The following is a 17,652-nucleotide window of genomic DNA, read 5'->3' as shown; positions in this document are numbered from 1 at the left end:
GACGGCCAGGTAGAGGACGAAGATGATGAGAGGCTTTTCCCCGGACACAGATGGAACATGCCGAGACATAGGAACGGGGATCCGCCTCCATGGACGGCCACCAAAAATGCTTTTTCAGCAGGGTTAGGGTCCAGTCACTCCCGGGGTGGCAGGCGAACCGAGATTTGTGCCCCATTGGAGAACCTGGGACCTGACGGTAACGGGCTCATACAGGAGATCGATGGTTCCATTGCCTGTGTCGGGGTCATCCCGTTGGGCTTCTTTTACTTTGGAATCCATCTCCCAAGTGAGGGTGGCAACCACGCAGGGTGGTGGGAGGACAGCCTCTGGGCTGGAAGTGTCCTCCTTGGAGTCGTATTGGCGGGACGGCGCGTCCGGCTTCCCGTTCTTACGGGAAAACATTAACGGTCCATAAAATAATGACCAACCGGCTTGGCGGGAGTTCAAACGTTTGGCAGTCTGAATATACCCCAGGTTTTTATGATCAGTCCATACCACAAACGGTTGTTTTGCCCCCTCAAGCCATTGCCTCCATTCTTCCAACGCTAGTTTGACCGCCAGGAGTTCCCGATTCCCCACGTCGTAATTCCGCTCGGCGGGGGACAGTCGGCGAGAATAGAAGGCGCAGGTGTGAAGCGTTTCGTCCGAACTTGATCGTTGGGACAGGACTGCTCCTGTCCCGGAGTCTGAGGAGTCCACCTTGACAATGAATTGACAGGCTGGGTCCGGATGGACCAGAATGAGAGTGGTGGTGAAACGCCTCTTTAGGTCGGTGAATGCCGAGTCGGCTTCGGAGTCCCAACAGAAGGGGGTAGTAGGCGAGGTACTCCGGGTAAGGGGGGCCGCCACTCGACTGCAGTCTCTGATAAATCGGCGGTAGAAATTGTCAAACCCCAGGAATCGTTGAAGTTGTTTGCGGGTCGTGGGCCTAGGCCATTCTTCCACTGCCCGGATCTTCTCGGGGTCTGCTCTCACCTGCCCGCTCTCGATGATATAACCCAGGAAGCTGACCGAAGGAATGTGGGTCTCACATTTCCCCGTCTTCACAAATAATTGGTTTTCCCATAGTCTCTAGAGGACTTGACGGACATGGATCAAGGTCAGGGGCGGTGTACAGTGGGTCACCCGAGCCAGCAGTTTTCCGTCCAGGGCCTCCAGCGGGTAGTTAGCAACTCGCGAGGTATTCCAGCCTGGGAGGCTATGTCTTCGTCCAGCAGATTGCCTGCGGCACCGGAATCCACCAAAGTGGACAGGGACAGAGACTGTCGTTGGTAATTCACGGGAGCCAGGATCAGCATCCGAGTCTGGGGACTGAAGGGAGTATCGTCCGGCTCACCAGGACAACCTTTTTCACTGATGCCCTCCCTTTCGGCCGCTTGAGGGCAGGTATCCCGGAGATGTCCTGGCTGGCCACAATAGTAGCAATCCCCAGATCCCCAGCTCTCCACCTCCGAGTTCGTTCGGCCGGGGAGAGACGGTTCCATCCCAGCTGCATCGGTTCCTCCCCCAGGGGGGTGGGGACGGTCGTGGCAGGAGCCTCACTGGAAGCGGCCGGGTAAGGGGGGCTGTTTGCGACTGGTAAGGTGGACTGTGGGCTTCCCCGAGCGTCGAGGCAACTGGTTCTCTCTCTTTCAGACGCTCCTGAAGTCGATAATCTAATCGAATGGCTGGCGAGATCAGAGAGTTCAGACAGTCCGTGTCGTCCCTCGTGGTCAACTCATCGTTTATCTGGTCAGAGAGGCCCTGTCGAAACACCTCCCGTAGGGCCTCGTCATTCCACCCGGAGTCTGCGGCTAAGGTCGGGAACTCAATGGAATACCCGGCCACACTTCGCGAAACCTGACGAAGAGTAAGCAACCGTTTCGCGGCGTCCTTTCCGCGAATGGATTGTTCGAAGACTTTCCTCATTTCGGGGACAAAGGAGGAATAGGAGGAACAACCCTCTGGTCGGTTATCCCATATCACGTTTGCCCAGGCCAAGGCATCCCCTCGTAGCAGCCCCATGATGTACGAAATCTTTGTTTTATTGGAAGTGTAGGTAGCAAGAACAGGATGCCGGACACCTACCTAGGTCCCCGGTGTAGGGTTCAGGCTCGGATACATACGGCCTGGGTAGCCGGCGTTCTTCGAGGGGACGGAGAAAAAGAAGCGGAGACTCGGTCCACTTGCTCACTGACCTTCTGCACATTCGTGGTCAGTGTCCGAAGGTTTTCCGTGATCTCCCGAAGTAGTTGGTCGTGGGCGTCCAATAGGTAACCCTGGCTGGCCAGGGCCTGTTTACGGGATCCGTGTCCGCTGGGTTCATCGTGGCCAGTTCGTTCTGTTGCAAGGACGTGGCGGTGGAACGAACCCAAGGGCTGAACACGGGCGCGGAGGCCGAGTCGGGAGGAGTTACGGTCGGAGCGAGCGTGAAATTGGTGCCAAGGGAATCTTTACCCCGAGTCTTGGTCTTAGTAGAGAATTCAGGAGCGATGTTAGACTTAGAACTGAAAGTCCGAAGAACCATGGACCGAGGTTACTCAAACACGAGTCGACCAACGAGCTGGCAACTATTCGTTGTGGTCACAGAGTTTTTATACAGCATTTGCTGATGGACAGCGGGTGTTTGTACTTAGAGCAACGTGAGAATTACTGGGAACTAAACGAGGTGAATAAGGCTCAATTACTGAGGAAAATAGCCAGGCGGGCGATTTCCAGAAGGGACCGTGACAGCTTCATCTTTAACGTTATGACTTTTGGAGACCAGTTTATCTTCTATTCACTAAGCTATTCACAGTAACAGAAATTTTGACCAGGGGTGCCCAAACCTTTGCATGCCACTTTAAGTATTTGGATTTCAGTGGTAATATGGTAAACTGGATTTACAGATGACACCTGGATTCAGAGCGCGAGTGGACAGCGAAGTAGATTATGGAAAGTTGAGGATGTCTGTATCAGCTGGGTAAATCGGCTGAAGATTTTGCAGCTGCAATGAAATGTGGACCAGTGTGAGGGTGTTGCACTTTGCCAGGAACAACCAGTGTAGGGTGAATGGTAGGAGATTGTGGTATGCAGACAGCAGAGGAATCTGGGAACGCAGGAGAAATATCATGAATCTTGAAAAATACAGACAAAAGATAGCAATGGTGATTCCTGGTCTGCCTTGGTGGGCACCAAGTTCGGACTGCAAGTGCCGGTGGCAATATTGAAAGTGAAGGGTATAATCCGAAACATCCGCTCATTAGATGGTGCCTGACCTGGTATGATTCCTGAAATACTGCATTCAGATCCCGTTAGCATTTTATACAAAGGATAGTTTGTGCTGGAGGACTCCGCAGGACATCAAGCGGGATTGTGGCGGATCCCAGTGTATAACTCCCTGAAAGTGGCTACTCAGGGTGGGTGGTAAAGGCGGTGTCCGGACTGCCTGTCTTTAGTAGTCGAGGCCCTGGGTTCCAGTGTCAGGTAGATACTGTCTTTTGCAGATTTATAAATCTCTAGTTTAATCGCATCTGAAGTGCTGCGATACTATTATAGGAAAATATGGAGGCTTTGGACGGTGTGTAGAGAGGTTTGCCAGGATTCTGACTGGATAAGCAGAGATTGGACAGTTTAGGCTGATTCTCTCTGGAGCGGTGGAGGCTGAGGGAGGTCCAGCAGACGTTTATCGGAATGTGAGAGGGACAGACAGAGTGGACAACCTGTGTTTTGCCCAAGGAGGAAATGTCTAATTCCCGAGGGCATATATTTAAGTTAACAAGGAACACTAACTGATGAATCCATTCTTGCACTATTTATGCATTTTTAAATATAGTGTATTTCTTATCTTTTCTCCACTCTGATGTTGTGTAAAGAAGAAACAACTAGCAAAACACTTTTACTCCGCCACCACAAGCATCGCTGGACACCGAGGCGTCGAAGGGGAACCACGCCCGTCTTTGTGAATGCCGAGGACGGAGACTCCGACAGCAGCTACTCTCTGAACTCCGCAACGGCGATGGAGCAGAAGAAGAGGGGCGGAGCATGGGGCAGATTTCCACCCGGCCTATCGTAGCTCAGACCGACCGCTGTCCCCTGCTGTCACTGGCTGAGGTGCCTATCGGTCAATTGAGAAGATTAGTTAATGTGAACGTCAGTCATGGGGAGAGGCGGAAATGTGAAAATGTTGCCTTATGAAAACAGAGGCAGTTGCAGTTCAACAAGTTAAAGTACAGTTGTGGTGAATTGTACTGATCAAACATTGATCAAAATCGGCCTACTGAGGAAGTTAAAATTATAATGAGAGCTGCAGAAAGATATCTTGGTGTAACTGGTGTTACCAGTTTCTTAAGGAAAAGGGCAAGGCATAGAGTTGTGAATGTGAGTTAAACGTATGTGGCATTTGTCGTAGAAATATATCATTCAACAGGTGGGGTATTAAAGTGGTTAATTTGTACTACTTGTGGAAAATGACAGTAGCATTGCCTATTCTAAACCCGGTGCTCCCTGTCTGATACTTCCAGTTACGTAACAATATGGTTAACCTCTCATTTATGTAAACTTATGGACGTATCGTACTGGAACGTTTGAATTATATTTTTGAAGAGGGAGGCAATTTATCGTTTTTTCAGAGTATATTTTCGAAGGGGAGAATGACATTGGATTCAGTTTTACATTTGGAATACGATATTAGGAAAGCACAGTTAAAATAAGTTTTTGCTGTTACGTATTCAGGCAAATATATATATATATATATATATATATATATATGAGTTAGGCAAGGGTTTTAATAACAAATAACACGTTTATTAAACACTGAAAACAAACCCCCCAAAAGTAAACAAACACTAGCGTAACCGGAAAACAGCTGCTGTGCGGCAGATTCACAGTTCTTAATAGCGTTGCAGTTCAAACAGTTCTTAAAGCGGTATTGAAAAAAAAACAGTTCTTTAAAGCGGTATGCCGAAAGTTCAAAAGCTCACAGTCCATTTAAAAGGAGAGATTTTTTAAGGCGATTTAAATTCTCTTCCACGTCGTTGTCCTTCGATCCGCGGCGTCGAACTTTCCCACGAAGAATTTTATGAAATATAACGGCTGAAAGGCACTGAACTTCCTTCCACACTATTCTCAAATCCTTTCTGGTCAAACCCAGGGATTAACAGCAAGAATAGTCAACGGAATCCTTCCGAATGAGGATCAAATGAGGTCGAAACCCATCCACCGTCGAAAATCGATTCTCCTCGATCTTTAACTTCCAAACTCCGATATTCACTCTCCACTAGCAGTATTGTAAGAAACTGCTGGCAATGACCTTTTAAATTTTAGGCATTATATAAAACTTCATTTTTCAACTAAACTGCGTCATAACATTAAAGCACGCAGTGACATGAAGTCAGCTTGGCAAACCCAGTCACGAACTGCCCCACCCCACAGGGTGGGTCTTCCTTTTATAACCTGTAAAAAAAACCTGTCACTCCACCATCACAAGACCATTACCTCAAGTCCAGTATAACTTCAACCCCAGTCACGTGACAAGGGTACCACTGTCACGTGTCACGGGTACGTAACATTGCAAAGACGGTACTTTTGACATTGAAAAGGCATGTAATATTTATGGAAGGAAGGACTTTTGGAAATTAGGAGATGGGAGATTGCAGCATTTTTTCTGATTTTCTTTTGTCATTTGGAAGTTCCCTGCAAGTAAGGGTGGGAAAGATATGTCCTGGTTTGTATGAGATAGCGAATGGGATCGCACAAGACAGTATTTGCAAACTTTTATTATTTAATAATATGATTAATGATACTTTCAGAGATAGTGTCGGTAAATTACTATGCACAGATGAAGGAGCTTTCTGGATTAGAGGCAGAAATTTGAATTTTAGTGTATGGAGTTGCAATTATCTATTAATATGTTTGAACAATAGGGAAATAGATGACGATGTAAGCTTTCAGTGGCTGAACATCAGTTATGTCTTTTACAAATAAGATTAATTGATCTGCGGATGAGTTGAACTTATACGATCAAACTCTTGAAGACGTGCCAGTAGAAAGGTTTTCAGGCGTGTGGGTGGACAATAAGCTGGCATGGAAGCGCTACATCGTTATAATAACTGATAAATAAAAAGGAGTATTAGATTTTCTCAGCTGTCTATGTGGATATACTTGGGTGGTCGACGTAAATCTTTGTTAATCATTTAGAATTGTTTAATTAAATCTGTTTCACATTCTGTCCGTGTGGCTTATGGATCAGCTTCATCTTCAGGTTTAAAATGCTTGGATGTGATGCAAGTATAGACTTTAAGATTGTGTTGTTATGCAGTAAAGTCGTCCCATGTTTCGGTTTTACTGGGTGAAATGGGATAATCACCCTCACAATTGCGGCCGCTGAAGATATTAACATACTCGATTAATTTCAGGGGGCAGAGACATTATCATGCTGTTGAAAGTGTGCTCGAGGACGGGTGGGAACACTCAGGAAGAGTGTTTTCAGTTTTCGATATCTGGACTTTTATCACGCTTGGAGTATGGGCTTGTTGGATTATGCAATATGTCCCAGTGTCGCGTTCTCAGTAACTCTACTTAGTTATCTTCCCAATCACATTTGTCGATTTTAGGTTGAACAGTTCAATACAATGTAAATATTCTGTTCTGCCGGAGAATCTGTTGTCTCATCAGAATATAAAGGAAAATTATTATGGTATGTTAACCATCAATCGTTTCTAATCACGTCAAGTTTTGAAGCATTTTTACAGATGGAACGAAAGATATTTTAACTGGGAATGCCGGAGTAGCCCAGTTTGTGCCTGAAGTATAGACAATGATAGAGAAATTACTTTGCAGCCATTTATCAGTATATACGGGCGAATTGGTTGCCATCATTTTAGGCTGAAGTTTGGTGGAGAAATTTCTTCCCTCGTAGCGTTACATTTGTTCAGATTACTTTTATATTTTGATGACCCTTAAACACGTTATTCTAGCAGTTGGTCAGATTTACTGTTGGAAACTCACCAGGCATTAATTCATATTCAAGTACTTGTTTATATATTTTCTTCTTATAGATCCCTGAACACATCGGTATTGAGGGGAATGAGTGGGTTGACTGTAAGTTACAAAAGTTCAACTGTGGATAAAGACCCTTCATTTAACAAATCAGACGTTCAGAGTTATGAATGTTGGGAATTAGGAGCTTATGGAAAGACTGATGCGAAAATGGGTGCACCTTTACAGAATACATAAACATGTTGGGTGTATGGGGAAAAAGGTATAAAACAAGAATGGACGGAATTATATTGACATGAGCTAGAATATGAACATGAAAGTGGTGGGTTTATGGAAGAAACAAGAAGGGAAGGAATTATATCACCTTGACTTACTAAGCTTAATTATTCTTTTTGTCATGTTGCAAAACATGCTTCCGGATCGTGTAGGTTTTTTCATTAAGAAACGGTTGAACACAGGTGAAGGATATCAGGAAAGAAATCATGCAGGCTTCATTGCAATATTGGCGGGCATGATTGATTTCATTTAACCGCTTTCTTAAGTCATGGGTGTGTCTTTAATGAAATTCGCAGTATTATGTTTCATTACCTATAATTGATAGGATTTGTTGGGAGAAATTTAGCTTTCGTTAGAAGACAGAAGCAGTGAGGATTTTATTTCCCAGTTCTCTGCACCACAGTCCAGTCCAGTTGATAACGGGAATGCGCCTTTAAGTTGGAGTGTCAACCGTCGTAAATCCAAAGCCTGACCTACTTCTTAACTTAGCCAATCATTTAAGGAGATGGCGGGGACTGGTGTGATTCAAATTGGGTTAGTAAATGAGCATCTGACTCGACTTGCGCCGTCCTGTGGGAATGTCTGACAGTGAAGTTGGTGAGCGGAATGGGAATAGATGGACATATCCGCAGACGAATGTGCGGGCGAAATTCCGGAGTAGTTCTTTGTCTGGCATCTGGCGGAAAGAATGAGGTTCTGACTCTCTTGGACGGTGCTTTGCCCCTCCCCCCACGCACACTATCTTAACGTCCCGGACTGCCGGTCGATGGGACAATCCGCCCGGGAATAACACCTGGGAGATCAGGCGGTGAATCTGAGGAGCTGGAGCCCGGACTGGAGACTCTGCGCCCGCCTCTGGCGACTACTCAGGATGCGGCGCCATTAATCAACTGAAGCATCGAAGTGACGGGATATTTCACCGCGCTGATCGCCGGCTGCCTTAATTTCAACTGAGTCACCATGTAAATAAATGTGTTCGTGCAGCAGCTGAAATCACTCAGGAAAAACCCGACGTACTGAAAGATCAATTCAGAGTCATTGAAATCGTTTCCTGTTCCTGAGACCTGATAATATGACCAGTTACAACACCCGTCATCCACAGGAGGATGAAGTTGCCGGACAGGGTGAAGAGTAAAATCACAGATCTCCTCCTGCTCTCCATCTCCGGGTTACTGCGATTCTCCCCCTTGCTCTGACCCTTCAGCCCCTTACGGACTCGACTGGTCACTAAAATGTGTCTGACTGTCAGAGCGTTGAGCAGCAGGATCCCAGTGAAAGGGAGGAACGGAGTTAAAACTATATCGAGCCAGTCATTACCCACCCACCAGTGGTCAGTGAAAGAATAGACCTTGGTAATACAGAACCACGATATATTTGTCGATGATTATTGCAGGTTCCCATGTGAAGTATCGGGGAACGTTTCTCAGACAGGACAGTACGCCGGTTGTTGTTAGAACCACAGCCGCAGTTTTCCGGGTGTAATATTTTGTTTTCAGCTTATGGCAACAAATGGCGACAAACTGATCAAAGGTGAAAGTGACGGTGAACCAGACAGAACAGCGTGTAGCTGAGAACGTCAGTGCATAGAGAACACTGCACACAGGGGTGATGCTCAGAAAACTCCACGGGAAATAATACCCATTGATCCGAAACAAAATGACCTCAATGACAATGGTCAGTAGATCGGCCGCTGCCATGGCCACCAGGTAGCGAGTGGTGCAGGTAGAGAGGCCGCACCTTCCCCGGGACAGGATCACAATCGCCAATGCATTCACTGGAGAGAGAGAACAGACACTGGGCATTACTGAAAACTTTGTCAGGGAATTAACACGGGATCGGGCTTTAGCCAAATCTCGGGAGTGCTAGAGTCAGTAAACGGTTGCTAATCTAACACCAGAAATGGGTCGCACTGTCTCTGACCTGTCTTCTTCAGTGTGCCGATAAGACGATGTGTGGGGAATCGTTGGCGACAAAAGCGATCTGCATGAACAACAACGATCGGTGCTGATCCCCATTCCAGTCGCTGATGGGGCTGGTTTCACTGAATTAACTGTGACTGACCAGGACTCTGGAAACTCAGCATCTGATGAGGCCGAGAAGGGATACAGAGAGGAGCAACACACACAAAACTGGAGGAACTCAGTAGGTCAGGCAGCATCCATGGAATTGAATAATCTTTCGTTTCGGGTCGAGACCCTCCTTCAGGACGAAGCGCTGCCCCGATTTATGACTGTTTCAGAGGGAGAGAGCGAACCACTTAGTGACCTGTGGCTGAGTTGCTCCGTTAATGGATTAATTCTACAGCGCAGTTTAATTCGATAACACACGGCAGCAGATCCGTGAACACTGGTTCAGGTGATCAGCCCCAATAATTGACCAACAGACTCCACAGGGAGACGTGAAGCGCAGGACTAGGGTTTCCATCTGATCAATAACTTAGGATAAGTGTACTTCAGAATGCAAACATCTCCCAGGCACAACTTCCCGGAGAGATCCCTGGCCCCAGCACTGAGACATCTCTGGACAATGTGTCATTCAAGGCAGGAACAGCGTTCTATTCGATCCCGTGCGTTAGAGGAGAAACATAGGCTTAGTTCCACTTGTTATTATATATGAAAATTCAGAATGTGAAATTGACAGGATCGATATCTCTAATGGATATTTGCGCAATGATGATCACGTTGTAAGCTTGTAACATTATCTTAAACAGGTTCGCAGCGGTTGACACACAGAAATACCGAAGATGAAATGCTCTGCTCACTCACCAGGAACTCCAATGGCGGCAATGAATATATACAATATTTTCAGCACACTGATATACCTATCCAACATTGCAGACATTTTCTCTGTCCAGTGATTTGTCTCTTTGTGCGACAGGCGATCTCTCGGAATGAAATGTTAAGGCACCACATGCCTGGGGTTTTTAACGCCATTTAGCAATTCCACAGGAACAGATTTCAACAGATTCAAAAATAAAGTTTTTTAAATTATTTACAAACCAATTACGTCAGACAGGTGCAAACCCCTGCGATGACAGATTGTGATTAAATTAATGTATAATATTTAGATCATTTGTGGGAGTTAGTTTGTGACTTTCAGCTTATCCCCCTTGGTTCATTCCACTAAGAATACATAAACATGTAGGGTATATGGAGAAAAGGCGGTTAAACAAGAACGGACGGAATTATATTTACATGAACTAGAAAGGGAACATGAAAGTGCTGGGTTTATGGGAGAAACAAGGAGGGAAGGAATTATATCGCCATGACTTACTATGCTTAATTATTCTTTTTGTCACGTCGCAAAACATACAGATCGTGTAGATTTTTTTCATTATGAAACGGTTGAACAGATGCTATTTCAGGTTGTAGCATATCAGGAAAGAAATCATGCAGGCTTCATTGAAATTTTGGTGGGCTTGATTGATTTCATTTAACCTTTTTTTTAAGTCATGGATGTGACTTTAATTCACAGTATTGTGTTTATTTACGTATTATCGATAGGATTTTTTGGGGGCAATTTAGCTTTCATTAGAAGACAAGAGGCAGTGGGGATTTTATTTCCCAATTCTGTACACCGCAGTCCAGTCCAGTTGATAACGAGACTGAGGCTTTAATTTAGTGTGTCTTTATTTTGCCAATCATTAAACGAGATAGCGGAGACTGGTGTGATTCACATTGAGTTAGTAAATGAGCATCTGACTCGACCCGTGCCGTCTTGTGGGAATGTCTGACAGTGAAGTTGGTGAGCGGAATGGGAATAGATGGTCATATCCGCAGACGAATGTGCGGGCGGCATTCCGGAGTAGTTCTTTGTCTGGCATCAGGGGGGAAGAATGAGGTTCAGACTCTCTTGGACGGTGCTTTGCCCATCCCCACACACACACTATCTTAACGTCCCGGACTGCCGGTCGATGGGACAGTCCGCCCGGGAGTAACACCTGGGAGATCAGGCGGTGAATCTGAGGAGCTGGAGCCCGGACTGGAAACTCTGCCGACGCCTCTGGCGACTACTCAGGGTGCGGCGCCGTTAAATAACTGAAACATCGAAGTGACCGGATATTTCACCGCGCTTATCGCCTGCTCCCTGAATTTCGACTGAGTCACCATGTAAATAAATGTGTTCGTGCAGCAGCAGAAATTCAACAGGAAAAACCCGACGTAGTTAAAGATCAATTCAGAATCAGTCAAATCGATTCCTTTTCCTGAGGCCTGATAATATATGACATTTGCAACCGTTGTCATCCACAGGAGGATGAAGCTGCCAGAGAGGGTGAAGAGTAAAACCACAGACCTCCTCCTGCTCTCCATCTCCGGGTCACTGCGGTTCTCCCCCTTGCTCTGACTCTTCAGCCCCTTACAGACCCGACTGGCCACTAAAATGTGTCTGACTGTCAGAGCGTTGAGTAGCAGGATCCCAGCGAAAGGGAGGAACGGAGTTAAAACCGTATCGAGCCAGTCATATCCCACCCACCAGGGGTCAGTGAAATAATTGTCCTTGGTAATACAAAACCAAGGTGCATTGTTGATGATTATTCCGGGTTCCAGTGTGAAGTATCGGGGAACATTTTTCAGACAGAACAGTACGCCGGTTGTTGTTAGAACCACAGCCGCAGTTTTCCCGGTGCAATATTTTGTTTTCAGATTCTGGCAGCAAATGGCGACAAACCGGTCAAAGGTGAAAGTGACGGTGAACCAGACAGAACAGTGTGTGGCTGTATACATCAGTACATCGATAACACTGCACACAGGGGTGATGCTCAGAAAATTCCACGGGAAATAATACGTTCTGATTCGAATCAAAATGACTTCGGTGACAATGGTCAGTAGATCCGCCGCTGCCATGGCGACCAGGTAGCGAGTGGTGCAGGTAGAGAGGCCGCACCTTCCCCGGGACAGGATCACAATCGCAACTACATTCACTGGAGAGAGAGAACAGACACTGGACATTACTGAAAACATTGTCAGGGAATTAACACGGGATCGGGCTTTAGCTAAAACTCGGGAGTGCTAGAGTCAGTAAACTGCTGCTAATCTAACATCAGAAATGGGTCGCACTGTCTCTGACCTGTCCTCTTCAGTGTGGAGATAAGACGATGTGTGGGGAATCGTTGGCGACAAAAGCGATCTGCATGAACAACACCGATCGGTGCTGATCCCCATTCCAGTCGCTGATGGGGCCGGTTTCACTGAATTAACTGTGACTGACCAGGACTCTGGAAAGCCAGCATCTGATGAGGCCGAGAAGGGATACAGAGAGGAGCAACACACACAAAACTGGAGAACGCAGTAGGTCAGGCAGCATTCATGGAATTGAATAATCTTTAGTTTCGGGTCGAGACCCTCCTTCAGGACGAAGCGCTGCCCCGATTTATGACGGTTTCAGAGGGAAAGAAGGAACCACTTAGTGACCTGTGGCTGAGTTGCTCCGTTAATGGATTAATTCTGCAGCGCAGTTTAATTCGATAACAAACGGCAGCAGATCCGTAAACACTGGTTCAGGTGATCAGACCCAATAATTGACCAACGAACAGCGGGATCGGACTGTGACAGGCACCACAAGGAGGCATGAAGCACAGGACCAGGATTTCTCTCTGAGCAATAACTTAGGAAAATTGTACTTCAGAATGCAAACATCTCCCAGTCACAACGTCCCGGAGAGATCCCTAGCCCCAGCACTGGGACATCTCTGGACAAGGTGTCATGAAAGGCACGAACAGCGTTCTATTCGATCCCGTGAGTTAGAGGAGAAACATAGACTTAGTTCCACTTGTTATTAAATATGAAAATTCAGAATGTTAAATTCACAGGATCGGTATCTCTGATGGATATTTGAGCAATGATGATCAGCTTGTAAGCTTGTAACATTATCTTCAACAGGTGCACAGCGGTTGAAACACAGAAATAACGAAAATGAAATGCTCTGTGCACTCACCAGGAACTCCAATGACGCCAATGAAGATGTACAATATTTTGTCCACGTTGATATACCTATCGAACATTGCAGGCATTTTCTCTGTCCAGTGATTTGTCTCTTTATGCGACAGGGGATCTTTCGGAATGAAATGTTAAAGCAGCACACGCCCGAGGTTTTTAAAGCCATTTAGCAATTCCACAGGGATAGATTTCAACAGACTGAAAGATAAAGCTTTTAAATTATTTACAATTCAAATACGTCAGACAGGTGCAAACCCTGCGATGACAGATTGTGATTAAATTAATGAATAATATTTAGATCATTTGTGGGAGTTAGTTTGTGACAACAAAGTGAATGAACCGTCCGAGGTGTCTTATCAAATAAATGTGCTTCCACTGTAAATATGTACTTCAAAGGAACCATTTGTCTGGCAGAGAATATTGAAGTAAATTATGTCACTGTGCCTGTGAAATTGTACTGAATCATCTACTGTTCTATTCTCCTCAAGAGTATAAACTCTTGATGTAGTTTGTGCTTGTGGGACTCTACTGAGAGGCCTCGAGAAAATGTCTGCTTGCGTCCATGAATAAACACAATTTCATACCCACTAAATCCTCCAATTGCTTCAGTGACTTAGTCACACAGAGATAATTTGGGGGCTCATCCAGGACCCATTCTAAACGGAACACATGCCATGAAATTGAAGAGTCTTGTGTGGGGGGTGTATGTTTTAATCATGTCACCCCGTATGTGTCAAAGAACACGGCTGACAGCTTGGGAGGCGGATAAGAAAGTGCAGTTTTGAGCGCGCGCACGTGTGTGTGTGTGTGTGTGTGTGTGTGTCTGTCTGTCTATGAGTGTTAGTGTGCGTCAGTGTGTTTCTGTGTCTGTGTCTCTGCTTGTCCCTGCCTGACTATACACGTGTCCGTACTCCTCCAAATTCAGTTTATCCCCCTTGGTTCAGCCCCTTCCCATCTGTCTCCGCAATGCAGATGTTCTCGAACTCTCATTTCAATCGCTTCACAAATGTCTGCTGAACCGTAACAAAGCAAGAACAGAGGCCACATTTCAAATTGCATTTATTATTAATGTATGTAGAAATAAAACAACCTTGAGACTCGTCACAGCTCAATTTCAGCAGACATCCCCACATGCACATTAGATTATCCCGGAGCAAGAATCAGTTCAAGCAGTTCACAAAATAGCTATCTCCATAAATTCCTTTATAAAAGGAACAACACTGAGTTTTGACACACCTCCAAATTCACCGGCTCCCCTAAGCCAGTGCTCACCCCCGAAACCGCCAGCACCCCCAACTCTGTGCAAATCAGGGTGCACCCATAACCTGTGCTCGCTGGCAAACCTCATTCAACCCTCAAATCAGTGTGAAACCCCAAACGCTACCGGCTCCCCCAAGCCAGTGCTCACCCCCGAATCCGCCAACACCCCCAACTCTGTGCAAATCAGGGTGCACCCATAACCTGTGCTCGCTGGCAAACCTCATTCAACCCTCAAATCAGTGTGCACCCCAAAGGCAACCGACACCCGAAAATTCCAGTGCCCTCACACATTCTCTGACAGACCCCTAAATCTGTGCACATCCGGAAAGCAACATTCGCCACCAAATCCGTATCGTTACACTCTCACAGAGCAGGATTCATTTCAACCACTTTACAAAATAGGTTTTTGCGCCTTAAAAATAGCAAGAACAAAGTTTAAATAGCAAACACACACCCACATGCATCTTCCTCGATAATCATTGACATCCTCTTAAATCTGCGCACCTCACCAACCCCATCTTTATCCCCTCATCAGTGGGTTTGCCAAATCCACCGACCCCCATACTAGCTGACAAAACCCGATGTCTGCTCACATCCACAAATCCCTGTGTACCCCCATATTCACCAAAACATCCCTATTAGCGCTATCCTCTAATCTGTGTGGAGCCCTCAAATCCGTTCCCACTCCGAACCCATAGACACACACATATCGACCGACATACCCAGACCTTTGTGCACCCCCAAACTTGCTGACGCCCAACATGCAAGCTACATTATCTCAGAGCAAAGACCATTTCAAGCAGTTCTCAAAATATCCTCCTCCACCCTAAAAAATAGGAAGAACAGAAGTCAAGGTTCAAATTGCATTTATGTTTAAAGTTTGTATCAATGAAACAACCTTGAGATTCGACAAACTCCAAATCCAAAGGGATTCCCAAATCTGCGCTGATCTGTAAAACTGTGTGTTCTCCCAAAACTGTGCACACCCGCAAAGCCGCATGCAAACCACAACTCAGTGTTCGCTCCCAATCTGTGTGCATCCTTAAATCCGCCGACACACCCAATTCTGTGTGGTGCCTCAAATAGATTGCACTCCCAAGCACCGTGCACCCTCACACGCCCAAAGCTGTGTGCACCCCGAAATTCAATGACACTCCGAAATCATTGCGCACACCCCTATTCGCCAACAGAATCTGAAACGTCGGTACATCAGCAAATCTATGTGCAGCCCCACTTCCATGTGTACCCCCAAACCCGCTGACATCGACACAGATACATTAGATTTTCCGAGTGCAAAACTCATTTCAGTTCGCGAAATTACTGCCATCTTCTTAAAAAGTCCAAAATTCAAAATGTGTTCATTATTAATGTATCTTTGTGTGTCTGCATCTCTGAGTGTTTATATGAGTTCGCGTCTGTGTGTTTGTATCAGAGAGTAGCTAGCAGACAACACTAGCGCTTTTTCGTGACGGCTTTGCTACTGAGAACACTTGGCGAGGACAACAGAGGGATGTGTGTACACTGGTTCAGGGAAGTATATAGCATTGCATTGTTTGTAAGGAATACAGAAATACCATGGGCTTAGCTCTGAGGAGGTTGAACAGGGAATGAAAGAGTGAACCTTTGAGGAGCGTTTTATGGTTCTGGGCGAAAAATGAGGGAGAAATCAGTTTGAAAGGTATCGAATATTGAATGCACACGGAACGGGACACAGTGGAGACCTGGGGAGGCAGGAGTAATTCGGCGGCTAATCTTGCTTTAAGAATGTGCTATGATTTATGGGTAATGAAGCAAATGGGAGGGTCACAGGGATTTTGAGGTGTCCGTTGCTTTCAGGAACACACCGATTTAAGGGTTGAATGCGCGTTTACCAGTGAGCACAGATTTGTGGGCTCACACTGATTTGCACAGAGTTCGTGTGTTGGCGGATTCGGGAGTGCACACTGACTTGTGGGAGCCGTTGGATTTTGAGGAGTATCGAATCTCAAGGTTGTTCCGTTTATACAGAATTCAATAATAAAAGCAATATGAACTTTGACTTCTGTTCTTGCATTTGTTAAATGGAGACAGACGATTAATGAACTATGTGAAATTATTCTTGCTCTGTCCATGTGGGGGTGTCTGCTGATCTGGACAGGTGACGAGTCTGAAGGCTGTTCCATTTGTACATAAAATAAATAAATGAAATTTGAATTTTGACCTCTGTTCTTGATTATTGGGCAGAATGGCCTACTTCTGCTCCTAACTCTTTTGGTCTTATGGTCTTATAACAGATTACTGAAGCACAGCACTGGTCACCGGCGTCCATGCAGAATATGACCCGTCGACAACCACTCTTTGCCGACTGTGGGCAAGCCAGTTCTGGGTCCACAAAGCAATGTCCCCTTGAATCCCATGCCTCCTTACTTTCTCAATAAACCTTGCATGGTGTACCTTATCAAATGCCTAGGGAGATTAAATTTGGGGCATGAACCAAGGGGGATAAACTGAATTGGAGACGGACAAGTGTATAGTCATCCAAGGTCAGGCAGAGACAATGGATCTACACACACACACACACACACACACACACACACACACACACACACACACACACACACACACACACACACACACACACACACACACACACACACACACACACACACACACTTTATTACCGCCTCTTCGGATCTCAACCGTGTTCTTCGACACATTCAGGGTGTTACGATTGAAACATTCTCCCCCACACTAGACTGGTGACTTTGATGGCGATATGTCAGTGTTAGGAGCGGGTCCTCGACGATGGACGATGAACCTCAGAAGGTTCAGTTACCATTGTTGGGACAAACTAACTCCCACAAATGGTCTAAATATAAATTTGTCAGTTTATTCTGAATCTGTCACAGCGAGGGTTGCACCTGCTTGACGTAATTGGCCTGTAAGTAAATTAAACATATTTTCTTTTAAATCTGATGAAATCTGTCTCCGTGGAGTCGCTAAATGATATTAAAAACCTCAGGCATGTGTAATCTCAACATTTCATTCCGAGAGATCGTCTGTAGAACAGGAGAAAAAACCGTTGTACAGAGAAAATGTCTGCAATGTTGGATAGGTACTTGAGTGTGGGGAAAATATTGTACGTGTTCATTGCGGTCATTGGAGTTCCAGATGAGTGAGCAGAGCAATTCACGTTTGGTATTTCTGTCAAGGCTCTGGAGCAGGCATCCAATCGCAGACTCAG

The 17,652-nt window shown here is 45.8% G+C and overlaps 1 protein-coding gene across 1 annotated transcript in view; it reads right to left on the bottom strand.

Moving 5' to 3' along the window:
* Nucleotides 1-2,087: 2,087 nt before the first annotated feature.
* Nucleotides 2,088-17,652, bottom strand: part of LOC140719984 (uncharacterized) — a 94,162-nt gene continuing 78,597 nt past the window's right edge. Inside the window, exons 8-9 of the mRNA XM_073034897.1 lie at nt 2,396-2,486; nt 2,088-2,273 (exon numbers count right to left, since the gene is read on the bottom strand). Of these exons, the coding sequence (XP_072890998.1) occupies nt 2,088-2,273; nt 2,396-2,486 (277 nt within the window). The remainder of the gene's footprint in view (nt 2,274-2,395; nt 2,487-17,652) is intronic.

The sequence above is a fragment of the Hemitrygon akajei genome, unplaced genomic scaffold (assembly GCF_048418815.1).
Source record: "Hemitrygon akajei unplaced genomic scaffold, sHemAka1.3 Scf000034, whole genome shotgun sequence".
Taxonomy (NCBI): Eukaryota; Metazoa; Chordata; class Chondrichthyes; order Myliobatiformes; family Dasyatidae; genus Hemitrygon; species Hemitrygon akajei.
This window is presented reverse-complemented; position numbering and strand designations above follow the sequence as displayed.